Source organism: Sapajus apella, unplaced genomic scaffold (assembly GCF_009761245.1).
Source record: "Sapajus apella isolate SASKATOON/1434 unplaced genomic scaffold, GSC_monkey_1.0 scaffold21, whole genome shotgun sequence".
NCBI lineage: Eukaryota > Metazoa > Chordata > Mammalia > Primates > Cebidae > Sapajus > Sapajus apella.
Genome location: NW_022436961.1, coordinates 627,125 through 651,863, shown reverse-complemented (window position 1 = coordinate 651,863; position 24,739 = coordinate 627,125). Strand labels below are relative to the sequence as shown.

The following is a 24,739-nucleotide window of genomic DNA, read 5'->3' as shown; positions in this document are numbered from 1 at the left end:
CTCCCAGAAGTGTGCAGGGCTAGAAGACAGGACAGAGTTTGGGGGTATGAGCAACTCCATTCCTCTGAGCCTTCCTCTCTTCATCTGTAAAATGGGAATATTCAGGCCACGGGTGGTGGCTCACATCTGTTATCTCAGCACTTTGAGAGGCTGAGCTGGGTGGATCACCTGAGGTCAGGATTTTGAGACCAGCCTGACCAATATGGTGAAACCCTGTCTTTACTAAAAATACGAAAATTACCTGGGCGTGGTGGCACATACCTGTAGCTCCAGCTACTCAGGAGGCTAAGGCAGGAGAATCAGAATCGCTTGAATCTTGGAGGTGGAGATTGCATTGAGCTGAGATTGCACTACTGTACTCCATCCTGGGCGACAGAGCAAGACTTCATCTCAGAAAAAAAAAAAAAAAAAGGGGGAGTATTTCATCCACTGTGAGGATGGAACAGGATCACTACACGAAGGTTCGAGGAACCTTGTAAAACACAAAGCTGTCCCAGCCAGTTGGACCTCAATCTTTTAAGGCTTGGGGGTGATGAATTTTGTGGGCTTGAGGCAGGAGCAGAGCATACTGTTGTGGGGGGAATGGCTGAAGTGGAGAGCTGAGACCCTTGCCCCTTGCCCAGGGTGATCCAGATGATTGACGAGAACAAGGAGCAGCTGTGGAATCTTTTCTGGATCTACAACATCCTGGACATGCAGCCCACCATCTCTGTCCAGCTGCTGGATGACCTGTCTGCCCTGCAGACACCCGGAGGCCCCACCCCACAGCTCTACTTACCCTTCCTGCCACCCTGGCTCACCCTGGCCCTGCTCCCGCAGATGGCGATGATTATGGCCATCCTCCTGTTCCTGGCCGCCATACTCTTGGTCCTCATGAACTAGTACTACAGGACCCTTTGAGTGTCCCACACCCTTGCCCTCATGGGGTCTACCACCTGCTCCCAGATGGCCATGAGGCTGGCAGGGCCTGAGATGCCAGCTTTGCACAGCCCCCCTCACCAGCCCCTCTCTACTTGTCTCCAGACACAAGAGGAAGCTCAAGACCATTGTGGTTGGCTCAGCTGGTGAGTAAGGGCTGTGGTGGGGGGACAGGTGAGAAGAAGCAGCGGGCTGGCACCCTGGAGTGCCCACCTGGGCCTCACAAGGTGGGCTCAGGCCCTGCATTGGGCCCAGGACCACACCCCCACACATTACCCTCCCTCATCCCCCAACAGCACCCCCACCATCGGTTATTCCCCTCCTCTCCATGCCCCACCCGTTCTCCCTGCAGTGAATCATGGCTTCATCGACATCATGGACATGCCTAACACCAACATATACTCCTTTGACTGGTGAGTGGCATCCTGCCCTGCCTCATACCCTCCAGGGAGCCCTGCCAAGACCCAGCTGTTGGAGAGCTGCCATCTCCCAGCACTGGGGTGGCTGAAACTCGGGCTGTGGGTGCCCCCTGGTGGGCAGGCCACCCTCCCTCCACCCTCAGAAACCACTTGGCTGAGAGGGGCTCTCTACCCTGATAGGCCTCAAGTTTCAGGGGTGCAGACTTTGGGCGGTGGGTACAGGGTGAAGACTCTGCACCAAAGGTAATCCAGAGTGACATGCGGTCCTGGTTCCAGTGGGATGCTAGGGTGGGAACACGCACCACAGGTGCCAGGGCCTCACACCCCAGCCAGTGAAAGGCACTACCTGGGCCAGGGAAGCAGGCAGGGTGTGGGGTGAAGCTGGGAGAGCACCTGTCTACTCGAGCCTTCCCTCCTTCCCTACCCCTTTCCCTCCCCAACTGCAGAGCCAATCCCATGTGGCTGGATCCCTTCTGTCAGAAACTGGAGGTGCCCACCCAGGTGGAGCATGAGGATGACCTGCCGGAGAACCTCAGCAAGATCGCCGACCTGTGGAACAGCCCCACGCACACTCACATGAGCCCCCAGGCCAGGGGTGGGCAGGCATCACAGGCGCAGGGGTGGAGGCGCTGGGTCTTTGTGAACTCTGGCCCAGGAGCTGGGTTCTTTCAGGAGTGGCCCCTGCCTTGTGCATGTGTGTGGGGCCTGCCTCTGCTCCAGCTAACGTCCCCTCTCCCCAGGGAACTTTTGGGCATGAGCCAGCAGCTGTCAAGCCTGATGATGACTGATACCTGTGGGCCACCATCTAGGAGTATGACAACATTGCCAAGCTGGGCCAGATCATTTGGGAGGGGCCCATCAAGGTGAGCCTTCCCTGTAGGCTCTGCACCCAGTCCCCTGGCTGAGGTTGGACCCCACTCCACAGAACACAGGGCAGTGGAAACCTCCAGGCTCAGCTAGACCCACCCTCCACTGGGGTGAGAACACCAGGGCTGATGGGGAGCTGCTCCAGCCTGCAGTGGCCTTGAGGGCAGGGCTCAGGAGTGAGTCCACGTGTGTCTGGGCTGACCACTATCTCCAGGCTCTGCTGCTGATCCTCTCCCCTAGGATCACCAGGATCAGATGTCTATGTACCCAGGACTCCCAGAGGGAGTGGGTGAGGGGAGGGGTGTGGCAGGCAGGGGAGGGCCTTGGTGGGGGTTAACCCTTTCTCTCCCCCAGGGCTCACTGCTGAAAGTGATCCTGGAGAATTACCTGCAGCTCAAAAAGCTCTTTGCACAGCAGATGGTGCAAGAAGCCTCCTCCTGTCACTCCTCCATCTCTGAGGTAGCTGGTCAGGTGGCCGGGAGTTGTATGCTATGCCCCAGCCTGGGGATGCTTTCTTTCTTGCAATCCTCCTCTGTGTCTGTGCAGCTCTGCAGCCAGGACCAAAGACAGCAATGGGTGGAGGCCAGGAAGTCAGACAGCAGGCTCTTCTTTCTGGACTCTTGGAGGCTTTCACAGAAATGGGGTGGGCTTTGAGGCAATATTTCTCAGGTTAGAGAAAGACCTCAAGAACATACCTTTGGAGGTGCTGTCACTTTAAGAAACCAGGTACGGTGGCTCATGCCTGTAATTCCAGCAGTTTGGGAGGCTGGGTGGATCACTTGAGGCCAAGAATTCAAGAGCAGCCTGGCCAACATGGTGAAACCCCATCTCTACTAAAAATACAAAACGTTAGCCTGGTGTGGTTGTACCTACCTGTAATGCCAGCTACTTGGGAGGCTGAGGCAAGAGAATCACTGGAACTCAGGAGGTAGAGGTTGCAATGAACTGAGACCATGCCACTGCACTCCACTGGGTGACAAAATGAGACTCTGTCTCAAAAAAAAAAAAAAAGAAAAGAAAGAAAAAGAGAAACTGAGGCCATCAGGGTCAAATAGGCCTACATATGTTTGCTGTAGTGATTACGTCAACACTTACAAAAGTCAGACTTTACCTGAAAATGAATTTCCAGCTCTGCCCACATTCTCAACAGGAATAAGCTAAAGTGGAATAGCCTCATGCAGGACAAGAGTGTCAGTTTCGAGCCTCCACCCCACCTACTTATCTTCTGCAGCTTATCCTGTTGACACTTCCTGCCTGGACACAATTAGAGGTGATCTGCTTGAGGCCAACTTGGCAACAAACCCAGATACCACAGTTGTATTACAGGATTTTTATAGGGCACCAAAGTTAATATATAAAATTAAAGATTCTCAGCTGGGTGTGATGGCACACGCCCATAGTCCCAGCTACTTGGGAAGGTGAAGTGGGAGGATCGCTTGAGCCCAGGAGTTTGAGGCTGCAGTGAGCTATGATTATGTTGCTGTATTTTAGTCTGGGCAACAGAGAGAAACCGTGTCTCTAAATAAATAAATAAATAAATAAATAAAGGCCAGGTGCTGTGGCTCATGCCTGTAATCCCAGAACTTTGGGAGGCCAAGGCAGGTAGATCACTTGAGGTCAGAGGTTCCAGACCAGCCTGGCCAACAGGGTGTGCCTGTATTTCTAGCTACTTGGGGGGCTGAGGCAGTAGAATGGCTTAAACTCAGGAGACAGAGATTGTAGTGAACTGAAGTCATGCCACTGCACCCCAGCCTAGGTGGCAGAGGCAGACTCTGTCTCAAAAATATACAAAACACACACACACACACACACACACACACACACACACACACACACACAATTTTCACAAGTCTATCTTCCCGAGAACCCATTTGCAGCACCTTAACCATTCATGGTTCCCCTTTGCATGCAGTTTGAGACACAGTCTGACAAGCCTGCTGCGGTAGGAGCCCAGAGTTCAGCCACATAGCCAGTGGGTCTCTGGGGCTCTCCACATGCTAATCCCTTCGGCACAGCCCTGAGCATGTGGGGGTCCCGGCCTCTTCCTGCAGCTGATCCAGACTGAGCTGGAGGAGAAGCCAGGGCACCACAGCCCAGGGCAGGCTTGCCTGCGCTTCTGCCACAAGCCGCCAGGGGAGCTCGAGGGGCCCTATGGGATCCACGTGGTGAACGGCAGCACGGGCACACTGCTGGCCACCAATCTCAACAGCCTGCCCGAGGATGACCAGAAAGGCCTGGGCCGCTCGCTGGAGATGCTGACCTCTGCTGAGACCACTGCCTTGGGGTACAACACCCGCACAGAGTCCGCCAAATCCATACCCCTGCACAAACTTCATGATGTGATCATGGAGAGGCCCCTGGAGATCACGGAGCTGTGACTAGACAGGGAAGCATCGTGAATGTGAGCGGTGCCCTCCCACTGCCCCCTCCCTGGGTGGGAGCAAGGGCAGGGACAGAGCCGGTCAGGGGGTCCCTCTCAAGGCCAGCCATGGGGGACAACCTTGGCTTGGCCCTGGTGGCCCACATCAGCTGTTCAGATCCCACTTTTGTCAGACACTCACTCAGTGTCTGACCTCTACCTTCATACAATCTGTTATTTTTATAAAAACAAACAAACAAAAATGCTAAGTATCTAGGGACAAGGTAAGGAGGGTCACGGGGGCCCAGGAGTCTGGGGACCAGCTAGGCTCAGGCTGAGCTGAAAGAGGCCGATCAGGCCCTCCTCCCTCCTGGCTCCACCCAGCAAGCATCATCCCCTCCAGCTGAGCAGGCGCAAGGGAGGCCCAGCGTGGGCATCCCCTGCTGGCTGGACACCCCCGACTTTAGTCCAAGTCCCCTGCATTTCCACCATATCCCTGCTGGATGTCCAGGTGGAGGCAGCATCCCCACGAGGACAAGAAGGTCAATGTCAATGAATAAGCATTCTTTCCATTTCACTGGTTCCCAAATGTGCCCAGCTCATAAAGAGAAGTGATTGACGTTCCCTAGGGTTTTGAATGTAGAGTGTTCGTGTGTATTCCTTTTTTAAAATTAAGTTATTCCCTCAATAGTTTCCCCTTGGTTTTGTTTAACTGGTACTCACATGAGTTTCTGGAATGGTCTGTTTAAAAAGCAAGGCAGCTCTCAAGGAACTGGCAATGTGCTCTGACTCTGGCCTCTGGGGAGTGGGGACAGGGGCAGGTGAAGGGCAGGGCCAAACTTCAGGTGTGCATGACCTGCTGCTGGCCCTGAGTCTTGGGGAGGAACGAGTGGAATTTTATTTTGTCCACTTTGCTTTTGTTCTCTGGCCAAGAGGGTTCATGGGAGTGCTGGGCACCAAAGGTGTCTTGGGCTCAGAGTTAATCAGAGATGAACAAACTCTTCTGGCTGAAGAGTGACAGAAACACTTAGGACCAGATCTGGTTAACAGAATTTTATCATTAAATCATAGAAACTTTAGTGCAAAACAAAAATCAAGAAATCTGTTTACTAGTAACTGCATGTCCTACCAGCTTTGCTTGCTGTCTCCTGGCAACCAGAAGTGGACAGAAGTGTGGGTGCCTAAGTGGCCTGCAGACAGCACCTACCCCACACCCGGCAGACCCCCTTGGCATGCTGCCCTCCACCAGGAAGCCAGAGGCCTAGGAGCTCGCCACTCACATTAATTTGAAAAGAAACGTCAAAAGGAGCATCTATGAGATGGGAGGCGGGGTACAGACTGAGCAGCCCCTCAGCAGCCAGGGACATGCAGGCAACACAAGCAGGCACAGCGCAGCCACCACTGTCCACACACTCACAGAAGCCAGGCCCACGGGGCCTTCTGAGAGCTTGCAGGTCACATTCAGGCAGATGGCCTCCTTCCCACCCAAACCCACAGAACCCTGAGCAAGGCATCACCAGGAAAGATATGGGAAAGCCAAATCACAGTTGACCCAGGGACAGAGGACCCTTGGATCCACTGATGTCCCGAGCCACCAGCAGCTGCTTCCAGAATCCCTGTGCTGTTACAGTGGGAATTACATTATTGAAAAAGCCTAATTATTCTGGGCTTCTAATCTTTCAGATAAAACTGCCTTTGTTTTGCTGCTTTGTATAGCTGAGAGGTCCAGGAAAGGGAGAGGGTCCCTGATCAGGGCAGGAGGCTACCTCAGAAGCCCAGACCCATCAGTGCCCAAGCACATGTCAGAGCTCAGTCAGAACAAGGCCCCAACCAAGAGGGTTGGTGGCCTCCTGTCAAGAAGCTGTGGCTCAGGCCAGCAAAGCTCTCTCCCGCTCTGGCAGGTGCCATGCAAGGGCGAGCTCAAAGGCCTCCAGTGCATCACCATCTGTCTAGCAGAGAGAAAGGGGGCACTGAAGCAGCTCTGTCTGCCAGGGGTGAGGGCCTTCCTTGCAGACAGCAATGCCACAATAAAGGACACAGACATGGGGCAGGTGGGGAGCCCTATTTTTATAGCAAGGGAAACAGATCTATGCATTCATTCCCCCAGACACACAAGTAGAAAAAAATGAGTGCTGCAATTTCTGCAAGATAAACTATTCCTCCTCCTAGTTCCACACGTGGCGTTTGCAATGCTCAACAGCCTGCAAAGGAAGAGAGGAAGCTGGGTTTAGTCCTTAGAGGACAAACTCCATTCCTGGCCCATCAGTGTATCAGATATCACCCAAAAACAGGACCTGTTCTCTTGTCCTAGGTCAGCCAGATGGCACCACATGCTCAAGACCCAGGACAGGATCTCACTTAAAAGCAAGGAACATGTGGCCACCAGAGTTTTGGGAACTTCTTTCTTTTTTTTTGAAATGGAGTCTCTCTCTGTCACCCAGGTTGGAGTGCAGTGGTGTGATCCCAGCTCACTGCAATCTCTGCCTCCTGGGTTCAAGCGATTCTCCTGCCTCAGCCTCCTGAGTAGCTGGGATTATAGGTGCATACCACTACACCTGGCTAATTTTTGTATTTTTAGTAGAGATGGGGTTTCACCACATTGGTCAGGCTGGTCTCGAACTCCTGACCTCGTGATCTGCCCACCTCAGCCTCCCAAAGTGCCGGAATTACAGGTGTGAGCCACCACGCATGGCCCAGAGTTTTGGGGACTTCTAAGACACTAGTCCAGGGCAGCAGATGCCTGCAGTAGTCTTGCAGATGAGCACTCATGCAGGCAGGGCTCAAGACCCTTCATCTACTTAACACCTGGCACTCAGCATCCTGCTAGCAGCCTGCACACTGATCCCCAGGCAGAACCTCCTTGCCTGAGTTGGGCTACACACCAGCTCAGGCCTTGAGAAGCAGGGCCCACATTTTCCCAGGACAGCAGCAGAACCAGTTGTGGGATGGGGCTGGCAGTGGAGATGGGTTGGTGCCTAGCTGAAGGAAAGAGCTGGATGTGGCCAGAATGCTGGCACCCTGCAGTGGTCTGAGATAACACAACTGCCACTGACATGGTCACAAGGAAGCCCAGTGAGGAAGGAAAAGTTGTGCAAAGCAATATTAAGCAACAGGGACCGGACCAAACATCCCCACCCAGGGAAGCAGCACAGGCCACCCAGCTGGGGGCTGCCAGGCCAATCCAGGGCCACAGTGCCCTGGGGCAGCTGGGCAGGGGCCAGCTCTCAGGGCCTTGAGTGAAACTCAGGCCTGGCTCCAGCCAGGACGAACATGTTCCTGGGGAACAGGGTCTGGGCAGTGAATCCAACAGAACTTGTGCAGTCCTTGGAGTGACACTGTACAAGTCTGACACTGTCACAAGGGAAATGAAAACAAAAACAACAAAGCAGAAGCAAAAAATACTGAAAAAATATCTACCCCACCCTTCATTCCAAGAGTATAGTTCACCTGGCCTTTTCTGGGGGACTGTGAGTAAGCCTAACCACCTCTCTGAGCCTCAGTTTTCCAACAACATAAAAGCGGAGTGGAGAGCTGACCACTGAGTTGCCACTAAAGCAGGATTCTCACACAGGCTGCCCCAGGGTGAGACAGGCTGGTGGCGCGGCCTGCTGAGCTACTCTCATTGCACTGGGCTGCTGTCTTTGTGTTCCGGCACCAGTAGCTTGGGCCCCATATACACTTCTCAGTTCCCAACAAGAGCTTATGGGCTGAGGGGCAGGCACCAATTTTCTATATGGTGAGAAAAGGAAAAAAAGAAAGGGGGAGAATGAAAGCTGCCCAACATATCTCTTTCAAAACTAAGATCACAGGTTCCAGAAGGAGCTGGTATCTGAGCTGTATCTACCACGCTCTTTCAGAACATCAGGGTTGCTGAGGAAAGTGATGGGGCTTGGGGGCTTGCTCCCTGCCTTCCCTGTTCTCCCACAGCAGAACACAGAGACTCCACCCCACGGCCAAGTCTCAGAGCAACTCTTCCAGGTATCTGTAGCCCCCCAGGTTACAGCTGCCCAAGAGGACCCACACCACCCAGTAAGCCTCACCATGCACAAGAAGGAAGGGTCCATCACCTCCACCAGGATCTCAATCAGCATGGGCTCTGCCACAAACTGATCATGCTGTAAAGGAAAGCAGGGACACAGGTCAGCTCTGGGGGTGTCTGAGCACAGTGGGGCACAAAAGGCCATGTAGGTCCTGGATACACTCTTCCCTGAGAGCTCCTGGCATTTCCAGCCCCATGGGTCCTGGGGCCTCCCTTCCCAGACTCGCTACCTACATTTGGCCTCTCTACTTCAGGTTGCTTCCCCCAGTGGCTCATCTTAAGCCAATGAATCACCTCCAAGTAAAACTTCATTGGACTCCATGGCCGGAGGCAGAGACAGCTGGTTTTCTATGAAAATGTACCCCAGCCATGGCATCAGGTTCTGACATGCTGGCCTACCATAGCCCAGCCCGGGTATACCTGCTTCTGGTAAGGGTCGGGAAGGAAGCTGCAGCCTTTCTCAAGAGCAGGCAGGATCTCTTCCTTGGTGCTGTTTTTCTCCAGGTTGTGATCCAAATAACCTACCAGTTTCTTGCACACCTCGCAGAAGCCACTGTCCTTCGGCTGAGTCAAGTGAACTACACGAGAGGGTGGTGGGCTCAGTGCTGTCAGGGCCCTCCCTGACCCAAGAGGGGCACCATCCTCTCCCGCACCATGCCCAGCCCTCACCGGTCAGCGCAGGCAGCCACGTGCTGGAGCAGAGGTGCAGCATGTTGCATGCCACCTCGGGGCTGATCTCCTGCAACAGGATGGACAGAATGGAGCTACCATACATGTCCACCACCTCCTGGCACTCTTCTGACAAGGACTTTGGCAGCTTCACACACATTTTGTCAAAAGCATTGAGTATTTCTTTCTGAAGCACATGAGAGGATCCTGTGAGAAGATGGGAGGCTGGGCAAGGGTGGAGGAGAGTCTGAAAATGTTAACATGGCCAGGAAATGAGTCAATGATGGGTGCTGTTTCCATCCCCAGGAAACTATGGAGACAAAAAGCAGTGCAACAGTGCACACCCTCCCCCCACCTTGCCCCCGCCAGCCTATAGGTCCCACTGGTGAGGACTGCCTTCCATGAGATGGGATGTGGCTGCATACATGCCAAGGCTGGGCCAAGCCCTCTCTCCTGCAGGATTTTTCCACTGGAACATTCTGGTTTGGGGGCAGGAGAGAGCCTCCCCCTGCCAGGAGGACAGCACACCTCCGTCTTGTTGTTGTCAATCAGCTTGGTCATCTCCTTCACCAGGAATTCACACACCTCACAGTAAACATCAGCCTTTGCTGGGACCCCGTGCTTCTGTGGAAAGAGTAGAGGAGAGTACTTGCAGCCCTTGGTCTGGCTCCCCTGAAGGAAAAGGATGCAGAGACCAGGGTGAGTTAGCCACATCAAGGGCCACTGCCTACTGAATTGCAAATGATGTGTGGCTTCCTCTCGATATCCAAGTTAATCCCCTATTTTTATACTGTGGGAAACTCACCACCCCCTTTCCCCAATCCTCTACCACCAGTACTTCCCCCTAACCCCACCAAAACAAAACTCAGGAACTCATAGTTCAGGAGATAGAAAGTCCCTTCCCCACCCCAAGGAGCTGTCCTGATGATGTGTTCAGCTAGGGCGCACTCTCTAGAAAACAGAGCACTGAACACTTTCAGGTCTGCTCGTGTCTCCTGAGTCTTGAGCACCTGAGAATGCTTTTCTAGAACCGACCTTTAATAAGGTAATACTGTTACAGAGACTGTTCTGTGACAATGGGAATGCTCTCTATGCCTGCTGTCCACTAGAGGCTGTGGCTCCCTGTGCACTGAGGATTTGCAATGTGGCTGGTGTAGCCAGGGGGCTGGATTTTTAATTTTGCTCCATGGTATTTCACTGAAACTTAAATAGTCATATATGGCTGTAACTCTTCACTTTCTCTGGCTGTCACTTTCATCACCAGGTGGGGCTGGGCTGAGGAGCACCCTGTGTAAGAGAAGGCAGGAAACAGTTCTTCCTGGATTCCAGCTGACACTTCTGCCTGTCCCCTGGGCCACACACTCTGCACATGCAGAGAGGAGACAGCAGAGAGAGATAAGCAGCTGGTAGTCAAGTGCCGTGGGATGTTCTAGAACAAGAAGTGTGTGCATGCGCCATGTATTAAGGCATCACACAGCCCAGGTCTTGAAGAACTACAATGTAAGCCCCATGGGCACAATGACATCATCTGTCTGCCACAGCCGCCAACACGCTACCCAATCCACAATAAATGCCTAATACATATTTATTATGGGATAAAGTAGTCTGATCTTCACCAAATGAGATGCTGTAAACAAAAGAGACACCACACAGGCCCAGTGAGGCTTCTGTATATGCTGAGGGTTGTGCTTGGGACATCCAGTCTGTCAGGGCCACAGGATTGGGAGGGACCCAGACAGCGCATGTGAGAAGGTGAGGCTGGAGCCTCAAAGTCACCTGTGAATGGCATACTGAAAATATGCAGACTTGATCCCACAAACATTAGGGTTGACAACCACAGAAATAAAATGTTTCCAAGAGAACTCAGGGTTGGGGGTTGCATGAATATGGGGGACAGCATGAACTAATGATGATAAACTCAAAGACCCTTGGGAGCCAGGCAGGGAACCAAAAGAAACATGTGGCTCGTATGATGTGATATGACACAGCAGGGGGTGGTGTGGCATTGCACAGCCCTGGCCAGCATACACAGTGACACCGGGTATCTTAATGGGCTCCACCAGTTCCAGGGCAGGGATGACATCCTTGGAGGCCACTTTGGTAGGGACCAGAGTCTTCATGGGCATCTCCTTCACCTCATTGCAGAACCCAATGAGCCCACAGATCTCCTTGGGTTGCTGAAGAGAGCACAGAACAACCAGTCAGTGGTGCCTGCACCCACTGCCCCCAGTCCCATCCAGCCAGAGGACAGCGAGCTGGACAGCACCCTGGGCTCAGTGTCAACGCTGCCTCCCTCTCCCCTTCCCACAAGTGAACAGATTCCAGATTCTATGTTAAAGGGCTCATGTCTGAAGCAGCACATATGTGCCAGTTACATCTGGGATAGGAGGCCACACAAAACGCTTAAGGGACATCAAACAGAGTCTCTATCCAGAGCCACCACAAGGAATGGAGACTCCCCAGCACCTTCAACACCTCTGAGGACACTTGGTCTGCTCTAGAATGTGTTTTTCAGGCCACTCTAGGTAGGAACTAAGCTATGTTTTTTCTAGAGGGGAAACTATCATGCCTATAAACTAGCAGAAAACCAAATGTGTTAGAAATCAAACCACACTGGAACTTTCAGTGGCAGGACCATTTAAAATGAGGCATTAAGGGGAAATTCTGGCTTTTTAAAACCACATTATGTGTTCACAACTGTACACAGTGCACATGAAAACCCAATCCCCCAAATGGATGAATCATTTCAAGCCACAATGTCTCTGGATTGATCCCCTTTCACCATGTAGACACCAAACACAGAGCACTAGCTAGTCCAGACATCCTGACCATGACTCTGTGATGGCCAAGAGTGAGACAAGCCTATACACTCCGTATACCATGGAAATCAATGACCAGCAACCAGCTCTGAGCCTGATTGCATTTGCCTCCCAGCACCAAACCCTAAAGCAGCAGAAACAAAAGTGCTAAAAACGGGACCTGTTAAGGGAAAAGAGCTAGATTATGACTATGGCTCAGCTTGTTTTAATATCAAGAAGGCTCAAGAATTAAATAAGAGTGGGGGAGTTTGAAATGTATATCCCAAGTCCCCTATCTCTGGCACACCTTAAGAATGAAAAAAAAATCAGAACACAGCTGAAGATACAGCAAGCTTTTTAGAAAAAGAGAGGCCAAGATTCAGGAGGCATAGGGCTGCTTCTGCCTCTATCGACTTTCTTCTAACTCCTTGAAGAGGCCTAGGTGAAAATTCGGGTATTTCAACCAAAGTGCTCTCCCATTAGACTTCAAAATACCTTCAAGAAAAGCTCTTATGCTAATCCTAGGATGGATGCTGATGCTCAGAAGGTAGCAGTGTTTAGGATGGTCCCAAAGGACCCTGGCTCAGAGCAAGTATGGACAGGGCACTTGGTCCCTCCAGCATGCCATTTGATGTGCCTCTAGATCCCAAAAGACCCTGTCACCCAGAGGGGCAGGAGCCACAATCAAGAGATTGTTTCCAGTTCTCTGGATCCAACAGTCAGCCTGCTGGCTGCTTACAAATGTTTGCTCATGCAGCAGAAGCATTTCTGTGGTTATGAAAAACAGCACTAAAGACCTGCAATGCCTAATTGTGTTGTGACAGACACAAGGTGCCCTGGGGAAGCCAGACCTACACTGGACTTCCTAGTTGGCCTATGCTGAAGGAAGCTGGGCTACTCATGGCTCCCCATCGTCACCCTGGTGGCCTGCATGTACATATGCTTTATGTGGATTGTGACTAGAACAAAATACTCTGTTGGCTTCATTTTTCTGGCCCTCCTCAAGAGGAGATGAGACCCCCCCCCAACACCTCAAGGGCTCATGGGCTGAATTACTGAGGAGAGATGCAGAAGCCCTCTTCAGCTGAAAATTATTAACAGAGAGGGACCCTGCCTCTCATAACCATTCCTTGTATCTGTCAGAGTTAATCATACCATACCAAAAGAAAAAAAAAAAAAGAAGAAAAGTAACTAGAGGAAGCAGCAGACCACTACTATAGGCAGATTATAGTAGTGGATACATACCTGATGCTGCTGTTGAACAAAAAGACAGGAAATTGGAGGTGAAAATAAGAGAAAGGAAAGGACACAATAGTTAAGAAAAATTAAAACAACAATCAAGCAGTTAACCAGGTGTAAGGATATCCCAAGAAGTTCAGGGAAAATGCTGTTGCAGTCAGATCTTAGCAACCTACCTTATTCCTGCTGTCTCATGGACGAGGGGCCCCTGAAAGCTTTCCAGGCCCTGCAGGGATAGAATGTTTGGGGGCTGTCCTGCTTGTGTGTGCACTGTCTCCAGGTCTCACACACTAAATCACACTCCAAACACTGTGCAGCAGGGGCCCTAGAAAAATGCCACCTGATGAAGGGTCTCCATCCTCAGGAGCCCACACTGGCCCCAGGCCTGTGAGGCCTTCTCACAGGTTAGTGACACAGGGCTGCCCAAGTAAGGGCGATGTGTTATAATCACCCTGAGGGGTCAGGGATCCTGGACAATCTACCACAGGTGGCCAAATGCCACCCTGGAAGGCCAGTTTAACACTATATCCAAAGCCTCATACTTCCATTCAGCAGTTCCAGCTTTCATACTTTATACTAAGTGGAAAGGCAGGGATGTGCATACATGTATGCATTTGGCTATAAGGATATTCATCTTCCGAAAGGCAAACCTGAAAACAACCTAGACATCTGGCCACAGGGGACTGGTTAAGTAAATACTGCTCTATGTTCACAGGTGATGATTATGCAAGCACTTAATCATTTGTACAAGAATACTCAATGGCCAACATATGTTTAGGCAAAAATGCAAACTACACAGCACAAGGTAGTATATATGACCCCGTTGATGTATCTTAAAACTCCAAATGATTTTCGATGTGGGAAGTATTGTCCATATTTTTCAAAACATTTCTACACAGTATAACTTTTATAATGAGAAAAATATTTTAAGTTAGCTATAAAGAAGTAATTCAGGAGACTAAGTCCCGTCAATGCTTATCTTTACCTCCTTCAGGTGCATGTCTTTGTAAGCTGCCTTTAATTGCTTTTAGAACATGGTGGGCTGTGAGTTTTAATCCCAAATAAACTGCTCTTCCTGGGTGCCTTGCTTGAGAGGTTACAGCAGGTCAGAGAGTCAATCTTTCAGCCTCCTTGGCTGTAAGATCTGGCTGCAACTACTCAACTGTGCTGCTGTAGCACAAAACAGGTGTCATTGTCTTTTGAAAAATGACCCTTTCTGTTTTGTACCCTTTCTGCACAAAACAGATGACGGGGTAGTTTGCTGACCCCTGGATCAGAGAACAAACTCAAACACTGGTATGTCAACCTCAAGTGCTCAGAAAGCATGACAGAGAGGAAAAAGTTACAGCCCACCCCCTCAGCCCCGCCAATCAGATCTAAGGAGGCAGTGCCTTCCCAGATGGGTGTTCTTGATTCTAATAAAGAAACACCCCTACCACCTGAATGCCTTCAAAGCCAGTGCAGGAATTACCAACTCAAGCAGCAGCTTCAGCTGACACTGCTGCAGTGCACAGGACAAACTCTGGGAGGCAGTATTCCCCCCATTCAGGCAGCAACAGAGCCATTCTCAGGCTGGGCTCAGTTAGAGAGCACTAGACTTCTACAGATCCCAGGGTTACAGCCAGACCTAGAAACCTGCTGGCCGGCCTGAGACTAACAAAATGTCAGTAAGCTACCAAGGTAGTGCCAGGGATCAAGACACTTCAGCCTCTCCCGTGATGGGGGAGGTACTGAGAGCGCAAGTGGAGAGTCCCCTAGCCAGAGGATTCCATTTGGCCCAATTCAGTACTCTAAGGTTTAAAAAGGAAAACTAAACCATGTAATATTCAAAATTCCTGGAAATGACAAAATTTGAGAAACAAAGAAAAATGCTAACAAGGGGCCTCCATGCCACCTGCCATGTGCATCATCATCTGAATGGCAATTTCGGAATACTGGCTGATGCAGTTCTTGCACTGAGGAGAGAGAAACAGATTGCTAAACAAATCACTGCAACAATGCACCAAAAAACAACCAGCCAAAAAAACCCCCAGCATTTCCAACGGTGGCAACTGGTGACTATCAAGCAAGTTTCTAAAGTAGAATTTGATAAATGTCTGCTCAGGGCCAGTTTTAATAAGATGAAAATGACAATTTGGTTATTATTATAAATGATAATTTATAGAAAATGTGTGCAAAAGATGTTTTGAAAATGTATCTTAAGGGAACTTAAAGATTCCATCCTCCTGTCTCCTTGATCTCTAACCCCACTTGCCCCAAGATCATACAGCAACTATTCAGTGGCAATTTGGAGAGAAGGCAGCTAGGAGATACACCGCTTAGGAACTGGAGATTGTCTTTCAAAACCATTTGCACCATCTCAGATGGCACTGTAAAGCTTAAATCCAGTAGAGTCAAGTTATAATGATTTTTCACTGCCTATTTTCAGACTATCTGATACAACCTCTCAGAGAGGGTTCAACTGGGAAACCTATTTAAATGGTGTTATGCAAAGACACTTAAAATGAGGCTACAGGATTCCTAGGCTTTTAAAATAAATGAATGTTAACCTGACTGACATTCCTAATGGAGAATAAGTCAGAGAGAAACCCTCAGCTAGGCATGATGGCTCACTTCTGTAATCCCAGCTACTTGCGAGGCTGTGGAGGAGACTGCTTAAACCCAGGATGTAAACGCTGCAGGGAGCTATGACTGTGCCACTGCACTCCAGCCTGGGTGACAGAGCTAAACACTGTCTCAAGAAAAAAAGAGGAGAGAGAAAGCCTCATCTCCTAGAGCCAGCCACTCCCACTCAAAAAGCCTCTCTAGATCCCAAAGGACAGAGTGATTACAACCAGCTTCCCACCTGCAAGTCTAGCAGGTTTCTTCGGTTGTCAGTTACTAAAAATAGCATTTTGGCTTTACACAACCACCAGAGTGTGATTAATAATGTTGGAATAGGGACCCAGAATGAAACCATCTACCTAAGGGGCCAAAAAAATGAGTTTGTGAGCCCGGAGGACTAAGGGAGGTTTCCAGGGGAACCATGGTCAGCAAACATGCTTGCTGCAGGAGCTCAGCTGGAATTCTGAGTGTCACATAAGGCCAGGCACAGTGGCTCACACCTGTAATCCCAGCACTTTGGGAAGCCAAGGTGGGCAAATCACTTGAGGTCAGGAGTTGGAGACCAGCCTAGGCAACACAGTGAAACCCCATCTCTACTAAAAATAAAAACATTAGCTGAGCGTAGTGGCCTGCACCTGTAATCCTAGCTACTCAGGAGGCTGAGGCAGGAGAATCACTTGAACCCGGGAGGCGGAGGTTGCAGTGAGCTGAGATCATGCCACTGTACCCCAGCCTGGGTGACAGAGCAAGACTCTGTCCCAAGCAAAAAAAAAGCGGGGAGTAAAAAGTGTTTCTACAGTGTTCCTAATACACAGGGTGCCTCATAGGAAAGAAAATCTTCCCAGAAATGGTTTCCTACTTTTTGTCCTCAGTTTTGTTACATATCCAGATTCCATTGACCAAAATAGATTCAAGTCTTCACTATCTATTCAAGCTGCTTTCTGGAAAAAAAGAAAAGTGTGCTGTCTGAACGCCCTACTCCAGCCTCCAGAACCCAACCCCCAGGCCCAGGGCATCCTCAATGCACAAGGACACAAGGCTTACCATGTCGGCCATGCCAGGGCCCAGGTGGTCACACTGCTCCTTGGCATGCTCCACCACGGCCTGGACAAAGGTGGAGTTGGTCCGTACAACAGTCTGGCTGTCAGTCACCATCTGAATTCAGTCCTGGCAAATGTCCCCATCAAGCTACAGGAGAGGCAGTTAGGTCAGCAACTTAAGAGGACTCAAATTTCTAGGAAAACGTCCTTATAAACACAGGGCTGCAGCATTAGAGGGCACTTACTGACCAGTTCCTAAGGTGCTTTACAGGCTCTCAAATTACTGATTACTTAAAATCAATTGAGTGTTCATTATAGTAACAGTATGGTATAAGAAAGGGGTTTAGTATAAAAATGTTGGCCATGCACAGTGGCTCACACCTGTAATTCCAACACTTTGGGAGGCTGAGGCAGGCAGATCACTTGAACCCAGGAGTTTGAGACCAGGCTGGACAACATGGCAAAACAAAAAAATACAAAAATTAGCCAGGTGTGGTGGTGTGCATCTGTATCCCCAGCTCCTTAGGATGTTAAAGTGGGAGGATCACGTAAGCCTCAAAGGTGGAGGCTGCAGTGAACCATGGTCACACCACTGCACTCCAGCTTGGGTGACAGAACGAGACCCTGTCTCAAAAATAAAAGAAGTACAATTTTTAAAAAGGGTGTTCATCTTTGCATATTTTAAATATCCCATTCTTTAGAAACTTCATGGGACAAGCATTTAAAGGCTGGCTAATGTAACTGCAGAGTCAAGTGCAGGGATAAGCCCTAGTTTAAGAACCACAGGTGCACTCTCTGTCCCTTTTTGTCTCTCATCTCCAGTGCAACCAAAAATGGGGCCCTCAGCAGGCAGCCTGTTGTCTTGCGTTTGGCTGGGGCTTGCTGCGGGGCCCGTCCTGAAGGCAGAGGAGGAGAGGGATGTTGGCCATGAAGGGGGCCACCAGCTCACTCATGTCCAGCTCTGGGATCATATTGGACTCCAGCTGCTTCTGGTGATTCAGCTCTGCCAGGTGCTTCTGGAGAGACTCGCAGAGGCTGAGAGCAGAGCACACCTCCCCAGCATGGCTCTGGTGGGAAGGAAAGAAGCCCCACTGAAAATCCTCTCCCCAGGAGGAAACAAGACAGTCCACCTGGTGCCTCTGAATTAGTCCCTCTCTTTAAATCCCTTAAAAGAAACACAAACCTGCTGTCTAAATTCAAACTGCTTATATACCCAGAAATGTCAAAATTACCCAATCCAAGTGCCTTGCCACACAGCAGCCCCCAAGCTTCCTTAATTATCCTGTTGGGCAATGATACAGTTTGGCTATGTCCCCACCCAAATCTCTTCTTGAATTGTAGCTCCCATAATCCCCACTTGTCATAGGAGAGACCCAGTGGGAGGTAATTGAATCAAATTCAAAAAAAGATGAATTTTTTAAAAATTGAAATGAAATTTATTAATATGTGTTTATTTTAATCCACATGAAACTGCCCATATTTTGATCCTTTTTAATCCATTAAAAAGGCAACTTCACATGATTCAACCTAATATCAGTAGAGTGTAGATTACTGAAAGATGTCTTTCTAGCATGACTTCACTGTTCATCAACTAAATTCTACCATGCTTTTAGAACAGACAAAAAACCAAAACAATTTATATAACCTCACCTGTGATTATAATAGTTCATGGGGGGAGGTAGGTGTGAGATTTATAAGTTTAGTAAAGATCTAAGTTAAGGACAAACTCTGAGAACCAATAATGTTTAATATGTCTGTGATTGTAAACCAAGGAATAAGAGGTAGAAGCTAAAGTATGGGACAAACAATTTCACTAAAGATACTTATCCTAACTCAAAAGTAACTACACTTTCCCTTTTCTCCTAATCACTGTGTAAACACATACAGATAAAAAGTGAAATGGCCTTTACTGACTTAGAAATCCCTGTTAATCTAAATTATAAAGAATTAAATCACATTTGGTGCAGATAGATCTTGTGGGACAGTTGAAAATAGGCAATGTTGTGTCGATCCAAGATGGCTGTTTAGGAACAGCTCAGAATTGCAGCTCCCAGTGAAAGCGCAGAGGGTGAGTGGACGCCGTGTTTTTATTGCCCACAGACTAGGAAATTCCAGGGTGGAGGAGCTCCACTGTCGCCAGCACGGCTGTTTCGGCCAGCGTGGCTGTGCCAGCCGGGGCCACTGCTTTGCCCCGCGCAGCTGCTTTGTCGGCACCCCGGAGCCACGGTTCTCCGTACCAAATACACCAGTCCACGTGCGCTTTTGGCTGGCGATTGGAGCCACGGGAAGTCGCCCATTCACTGGTTCAAAAAGGGGATTGAGCAGAGAACCAGGACAGCAGATTCCAGGGCAAAAAAAAAAAAAAAAGCGCCACAAACCTCAGTGCCGCTGTTTAAGCCAGTGCAGTGCGTGGCCGCAGGGGAAAACAAACAGACCCCGGCGCCTCTTCAACAGGCGACTGGAACACCAACTTAAAAAAGACTCTGAGGCAGGGAGCCAGGCGGTCAGGCTCGGCTGGTCCCACCCCCACAAAAGAAAAGCAATCAGAAACTCTGGATTGAGAGTTTCACAGCAAGTACAGCTGAACCCGGGACGGTCCAGCTCTATGGGGGAGGGGCGTCCGCCATTACCGAGGCAGCCCGCCACGACCGAAGTAGCCGCCCAATGCTGAGGCAGCCCGCCATTGCCAAGGCAACACGCCGTTGCTGAGGCAGCCCGCCGTTGCCGAGGCAACCCGCCACAGCAGAGAGATTCCGCCTCAACAGAGGCGGGCCACCATCGCTAAAGCAGTTCTAACTACACCCATATAAACAGGACTGCAGGGAAGTTCACTCGGCAGCGGGGCGGAGCCCTCGGCAGCGGGGTGGAGCCCACAGCAGCTCAGCAATGCCTCTATAGGCCGACAGTGACTAGGCTGCCTCCTTGCTGGGCTGGGCAGGTCTGAAGGAGAACAAAAAAAAAAGAAGGTGGCAGCATAACAGAAACTCATAAATAAAGCCCTAAATCCCTGGGACAGAGCACCTGGGAACAAAAAGCAGTTTATGAGTTCTGCTGTAGCAGACCTAAAAGTACCTGCCCAGCAGCTCTGAATGAACAACAACAGAGCTCACAGCTCACCATTTGAGCTCCTATAAAGAAGAGACCATCTCCTCAAGCAGCTCCCTGACCCCTATATATCCAAAGACCCCATAAAAGAGAGATCAGATTGACACCAGGTGGGTATCCTTCTGGGACAAAGATAGCAGAAGAAGAAAACTGGTAACAACCCATACTGTTCAGCAGCTGCTGCAGGTGAACACCAGGTAAGCAGGGCCTGGAGTGAACCTCAGCAGACCTACAGCAGGGGGGCCAGACTGTCAGAAGGAAAACCAAGAAACAGAAATAACGTCATCATCAACAAACAGAATGTCAATCTGAAAGATTTGAGACCCAACCTGAAAGCCAGCAACTACAAAGATGACAGGTGGATAAATCCATAAAGATGGGAAGAAACCAGCACAAAAAGGATGAAAACACCCGAAACCAGAACACCTCTCCTCCTACAAGGGATCACAACTCCTCACCAGCAAGGGAACAAGGTTGGAGGGAGAACGACTGTGATGAAATGACAGAATCAGACTTCAGAAGGTGGGTATAAGAAACTTCTGTGAACTTAAAGAACATGTTCTAACCAAATGCAAAGAAACTAAGAACATTGAAAAAAGATTTGACGAAATGCTAACGAGAATGGACAAAATAGAAAGGAATATAAGTGAATTGATGGAGCTGAAAAACGCAACACGAGAACTTCGTGAAGCATGCACAAGTATCAACAGCCGAATTGACCAAGCAGAAGAAAGGATATCAGAGGTCAAAGATCAACTCAATGAAATAAAATGGGAAGGCAAGACTGGAGAAAAAAGGGTAAAAAGGAATGAACAAAGTCTCCAAGAAATGTGGGACTATGTGAAAAGACCTAATCTACATTTGATAGGCGTACCTGAATGCGACGAAGAGAATGAATCCAAGCTGGAAAATACTCTTCAGGATATTATCCAGGAAAACTTCCCCAACCTAGCAAGGCAGGCAAACATTCAAGTCCATGAAATACAGAGAACACCACAAAGATATTCATCAAGAAGAGCAACCCCAAGGCACATAATCGTCAGATTCACCAGGGTCAAAATGAAGGAGAAAATTCTAAGGGCAGCCAGAGAGAAAGGTCGGGTTACCCACAAAGGGACGCCCATCAGACTCACAGCAGATCTCTCAGCAGAAACCCTACAAGCCAGAAGAGAGTGGGGGCCAATATTCAACATCCTTAAAGAAAAGAACTTTCAACCCAGAATCTCCTATCCAGCCAAACTAAGCTTCATAAGTGAAGGAAAAATAAAATCCTTTGGGAACATGCAAGTACTCAGAGATTTCGTCACCACCAGGCCAGCTCTACAAGAGCTCCTGAAAGAGTCTCTACACATATAAAGGAACAACAAGTAACAGCTCAACTAAACGGGCAAAACACCCAGCTAGCACCAAAATGGCAGTTTCAAATTCACACATAACAATATTAGCCCTAACTGTAAATGGACTAAATGCCCCAATCAATAGACACAGAGTGGTAAATTGGATAAAAGCCAAAACCCATTGGTGTGCTGTATCCAAGAAACCCATCTCACATGCAAGGATACACAAAGGCTCAAAATTAAGGGATGGAGGAAGATTTACCAAGCAAATGGAGAGCAAAAAAAGCAGGAGTTGCAATTCTCTTCTCTGATAAATTAGACTTTAAAGCAACAAAGATCATAAGAGACAAAGAGGGACATTACATAATGGTAAAAGGATCAATGCAACAAGAAGAGCTAACGATCCTAAATATATACGCACCCAATACAGGAGCACCCAGATACATAAGGCAAGTTCTTAATGACTTACAAAGAGACTTAGACTCCCACACAATAATAGTGGGAGACTTTAACACCCCATTGTCAACATTAGACAGATCAACCAGACAGAAAATTAACAAGGATATCCAGGACTTGAACTCAGACCTGCACCAAGCAAACCTAATAGACATTTACAGAACTCTCCACATCAAATCCACAGAATATACGTTCTTCTCAGCACCACATCACACCTACTCTAAAATTGACCACATAATTGGGAGTAAATCACTCCTTAGCAAATGCAAAAGAATGGAAATCATAACAAACTGTCTCTCAGACCACAGTGCAATCAAGTTAGAACTCAGAATTCAAAAGCTAACCCAGAACCGCACAGCTTCTTGGAAACTGAACAACTTTCTCTTGAATGTTGACTGGATAAACAATGAAATGAAGACAGAAATAAAGACGTTCTTCGAAACCAACGAGAATGAAGACACAACATACCAGAATCTCTGGGACACATTTAAAGCAGTCTCTAGAGGAAAATATATAGCAATAAGTGCCCACATGAGAAGCAAGGAGAGATCAAAAATTGACACCCTATTGTCAAAACTGAAAGAGCTAGAGAAGCAAGATCAAAAAAACTCAAAGTCTAGCAGAAGACAAGAAATAGCTAAGATCAGAGCAGAACTGAAGGAGATAGAGACACAAAAAACCCTTCAAAAAATCAATAAATCCAGGAGCTGGTTTTTTGAAAAGATCAACAAAATAGACAGACCACTAGCCAGATTAATAAAAAAGAAAAGAGAGAATAACCAAATTGATGCAATAAAAAACGATAAAGGGGATATCACCATAGATTCCACAGAAATTCAAACCATCATCAGAGATTATTACAAACAACTCTATGCACACAAACTAATAAACCTGGAAGAAATGGATAAATTCCTGGACACTTGCCTCCTCCCAAGCCTAAATCAGGAAGAAGCTGAAACCCTGAACAGACACATAACAAGGTCTGAAGTTGAGGCAGCAATTAAGAGTTTACCACCCAAAAAAAGCCCAGGTCCAGACGGGTTCACAGCCGAATTCTACCAGATGTACAAAGAGGAGCTGGTACCATTCTTTCCGAAACTATTCCAAACAATACAAAAAGAGGGAATTCTTCCCAATTCATTTTATGACACCAACATCATCCTGATTCCAAAACCTGGTAGAGACTCAACAAGAAAAGAAAACTTCAGGCCAATATCCATGATGAACATAGATGCAAAAATCTTCAATAAAATACTGACAAGCGGATTGCAACAGCACATCAAAAACCTTATCCACCATGATCAAGTAGGCTTCATCCCAGGGATGCAAGCCTGGTTCAACATATGCAAGCCTATAAATGTAATTCACCCCATAAACAGAACCAAAGACAAAAACCACATGATTATCTCAATTGATGCAGAGAAGGCCTTTGACAAAATTCAACAGCCCTTTCTGCTAAAAACCCTCAATAAGCTAGGTATCGATGGAACGTGTCTCAAAATAATAAAAGCTATTTATGACAAACCAACAGCCAATATCATACTGAATGGGCAAAAACTGGAAGCATTCCCCTTGAAATGTGGCCCCAGACAAGGATGCCCTCTCTCACCACTGCTATTCAATATAGTATTAGAAGTTCTAGCCAGAGCAATCAGGCAAGAAAAAGAAATAAAGGGCATTCAAATAGGAAAGGAGGAAGTCACATTGTCTCTATTTGCAGACGACATGATTGTATATCTAGAAGACCCCATCGTCTCAGCCCCAAACCTCCTGAAACTGATAAGCAACTTCAGCAAAGTCTCAGGATACAAAATCAATGTGCAAAAATCACATGCATTCCTATACACCAATAACAGACTTAAAGAGAGCCAAATCAAGAACAAACTTCCATTCACAATTGCCACAAAGAATAAAATACCTAGGAATACAACTAACAAGGAACGTAAAGGACCTCTTCAAGGAGAACTACAAGCCACTGCTCAACGAAATCAGAGAGGACACAACAAGATGGAGAAACATTCCATGTTCATGGTTAGGAAGAATCAATATCGTGAAAATGGCCATCTGCCCAAAGTAATTTACAGATTCAATGCTATCCCCATCAAGCTACCAATGACCTTCTTCACAGAACTGGAAAAAAACACCTTAAACTTCATATGGAACGAAAAGAGAGCCCGTATAGCCAAGTCAATTCTAAGCAAAAAGAATAAAGCGGGGGGCATCACACTACCGGACTTCAAACTATACTACAAGGCTACAGTAATCAAAACAGCTTGGTACTGGTACCAAAACAGAGATATAGACCAATGGAACAGAACAGAGGTCTCGGATGGAATGCACCATATCTACAACCATCTGATCTTTGAGAAACCAGACAAAAACAAGCAATGGGGAAAGGATTCCCTGTTCAATAAATGGTGCTGGGAAAGCTGGCTAGCCATGTGCAGAAAGCAGAAACTGGACCCCTTCCTGACACCTTACACTAAAATTAACTCCAGATGGATTAAAGACAAACATAAGACCTAACACCATAAAAACCCTAGAAGAAAATCTAGGCAAAACCATTCAGGACATAGGCGTAGGCCAGGACTTCATTATCAAAACACCAAAAGCATTGACAACAAAAGCCAAAATAGACAAATGGGACCTAATCAAACTCCACAGCTTCTGCACAGCAAAAGAAACAGTCATTAGAGTGAATCATCAACCAACAGAATGGGAAAAAATTTTTGCAGTTTACCCATCTGACAAAGGGCTGATATCCAGAATTTACAAAGAACTAAAACACATTTATAAGAAAAAAAGTAACAAGCCCATTCAAAAGTGGGCAAAGGATATGAATAGACTCTTTACAAAAGAAGACATACGTGAGGCCAACAAACATATGAA

General features: G+C 48.3%; 1 protein-coding gene and 1 pseudogene across 1 annotated transcript; one reads left to right on the top strand and one right to left on the bottom strand.

Annotated features, from left to right (window-relative positions):
- Positions 1-1,595: 1,595 nt before the first annotated feature.
- Positions 1,596-4,596, top strand: LOC116558239 (cadherin-23-like). The gene is given in 5 exon segments (XM_032288031.1): positions 1,596-1,669; positions 1,784-1,925; positions 2,078-2,200; positions 2,559-2,663; positions 4,256-4,596. Coding segments are annotated over 5 exon segments (771 nt in total). The 3' UTR covers positions 4,583-4,596.
- A 675-nt stretch (positions 4,597-5,271) lies between these two features.
- LOC116558188 overlaps positions 5,272-24,739 on the bottom strand; it is a 31,402-nt pseudogene continuing 11,934 nt past the window's right edge.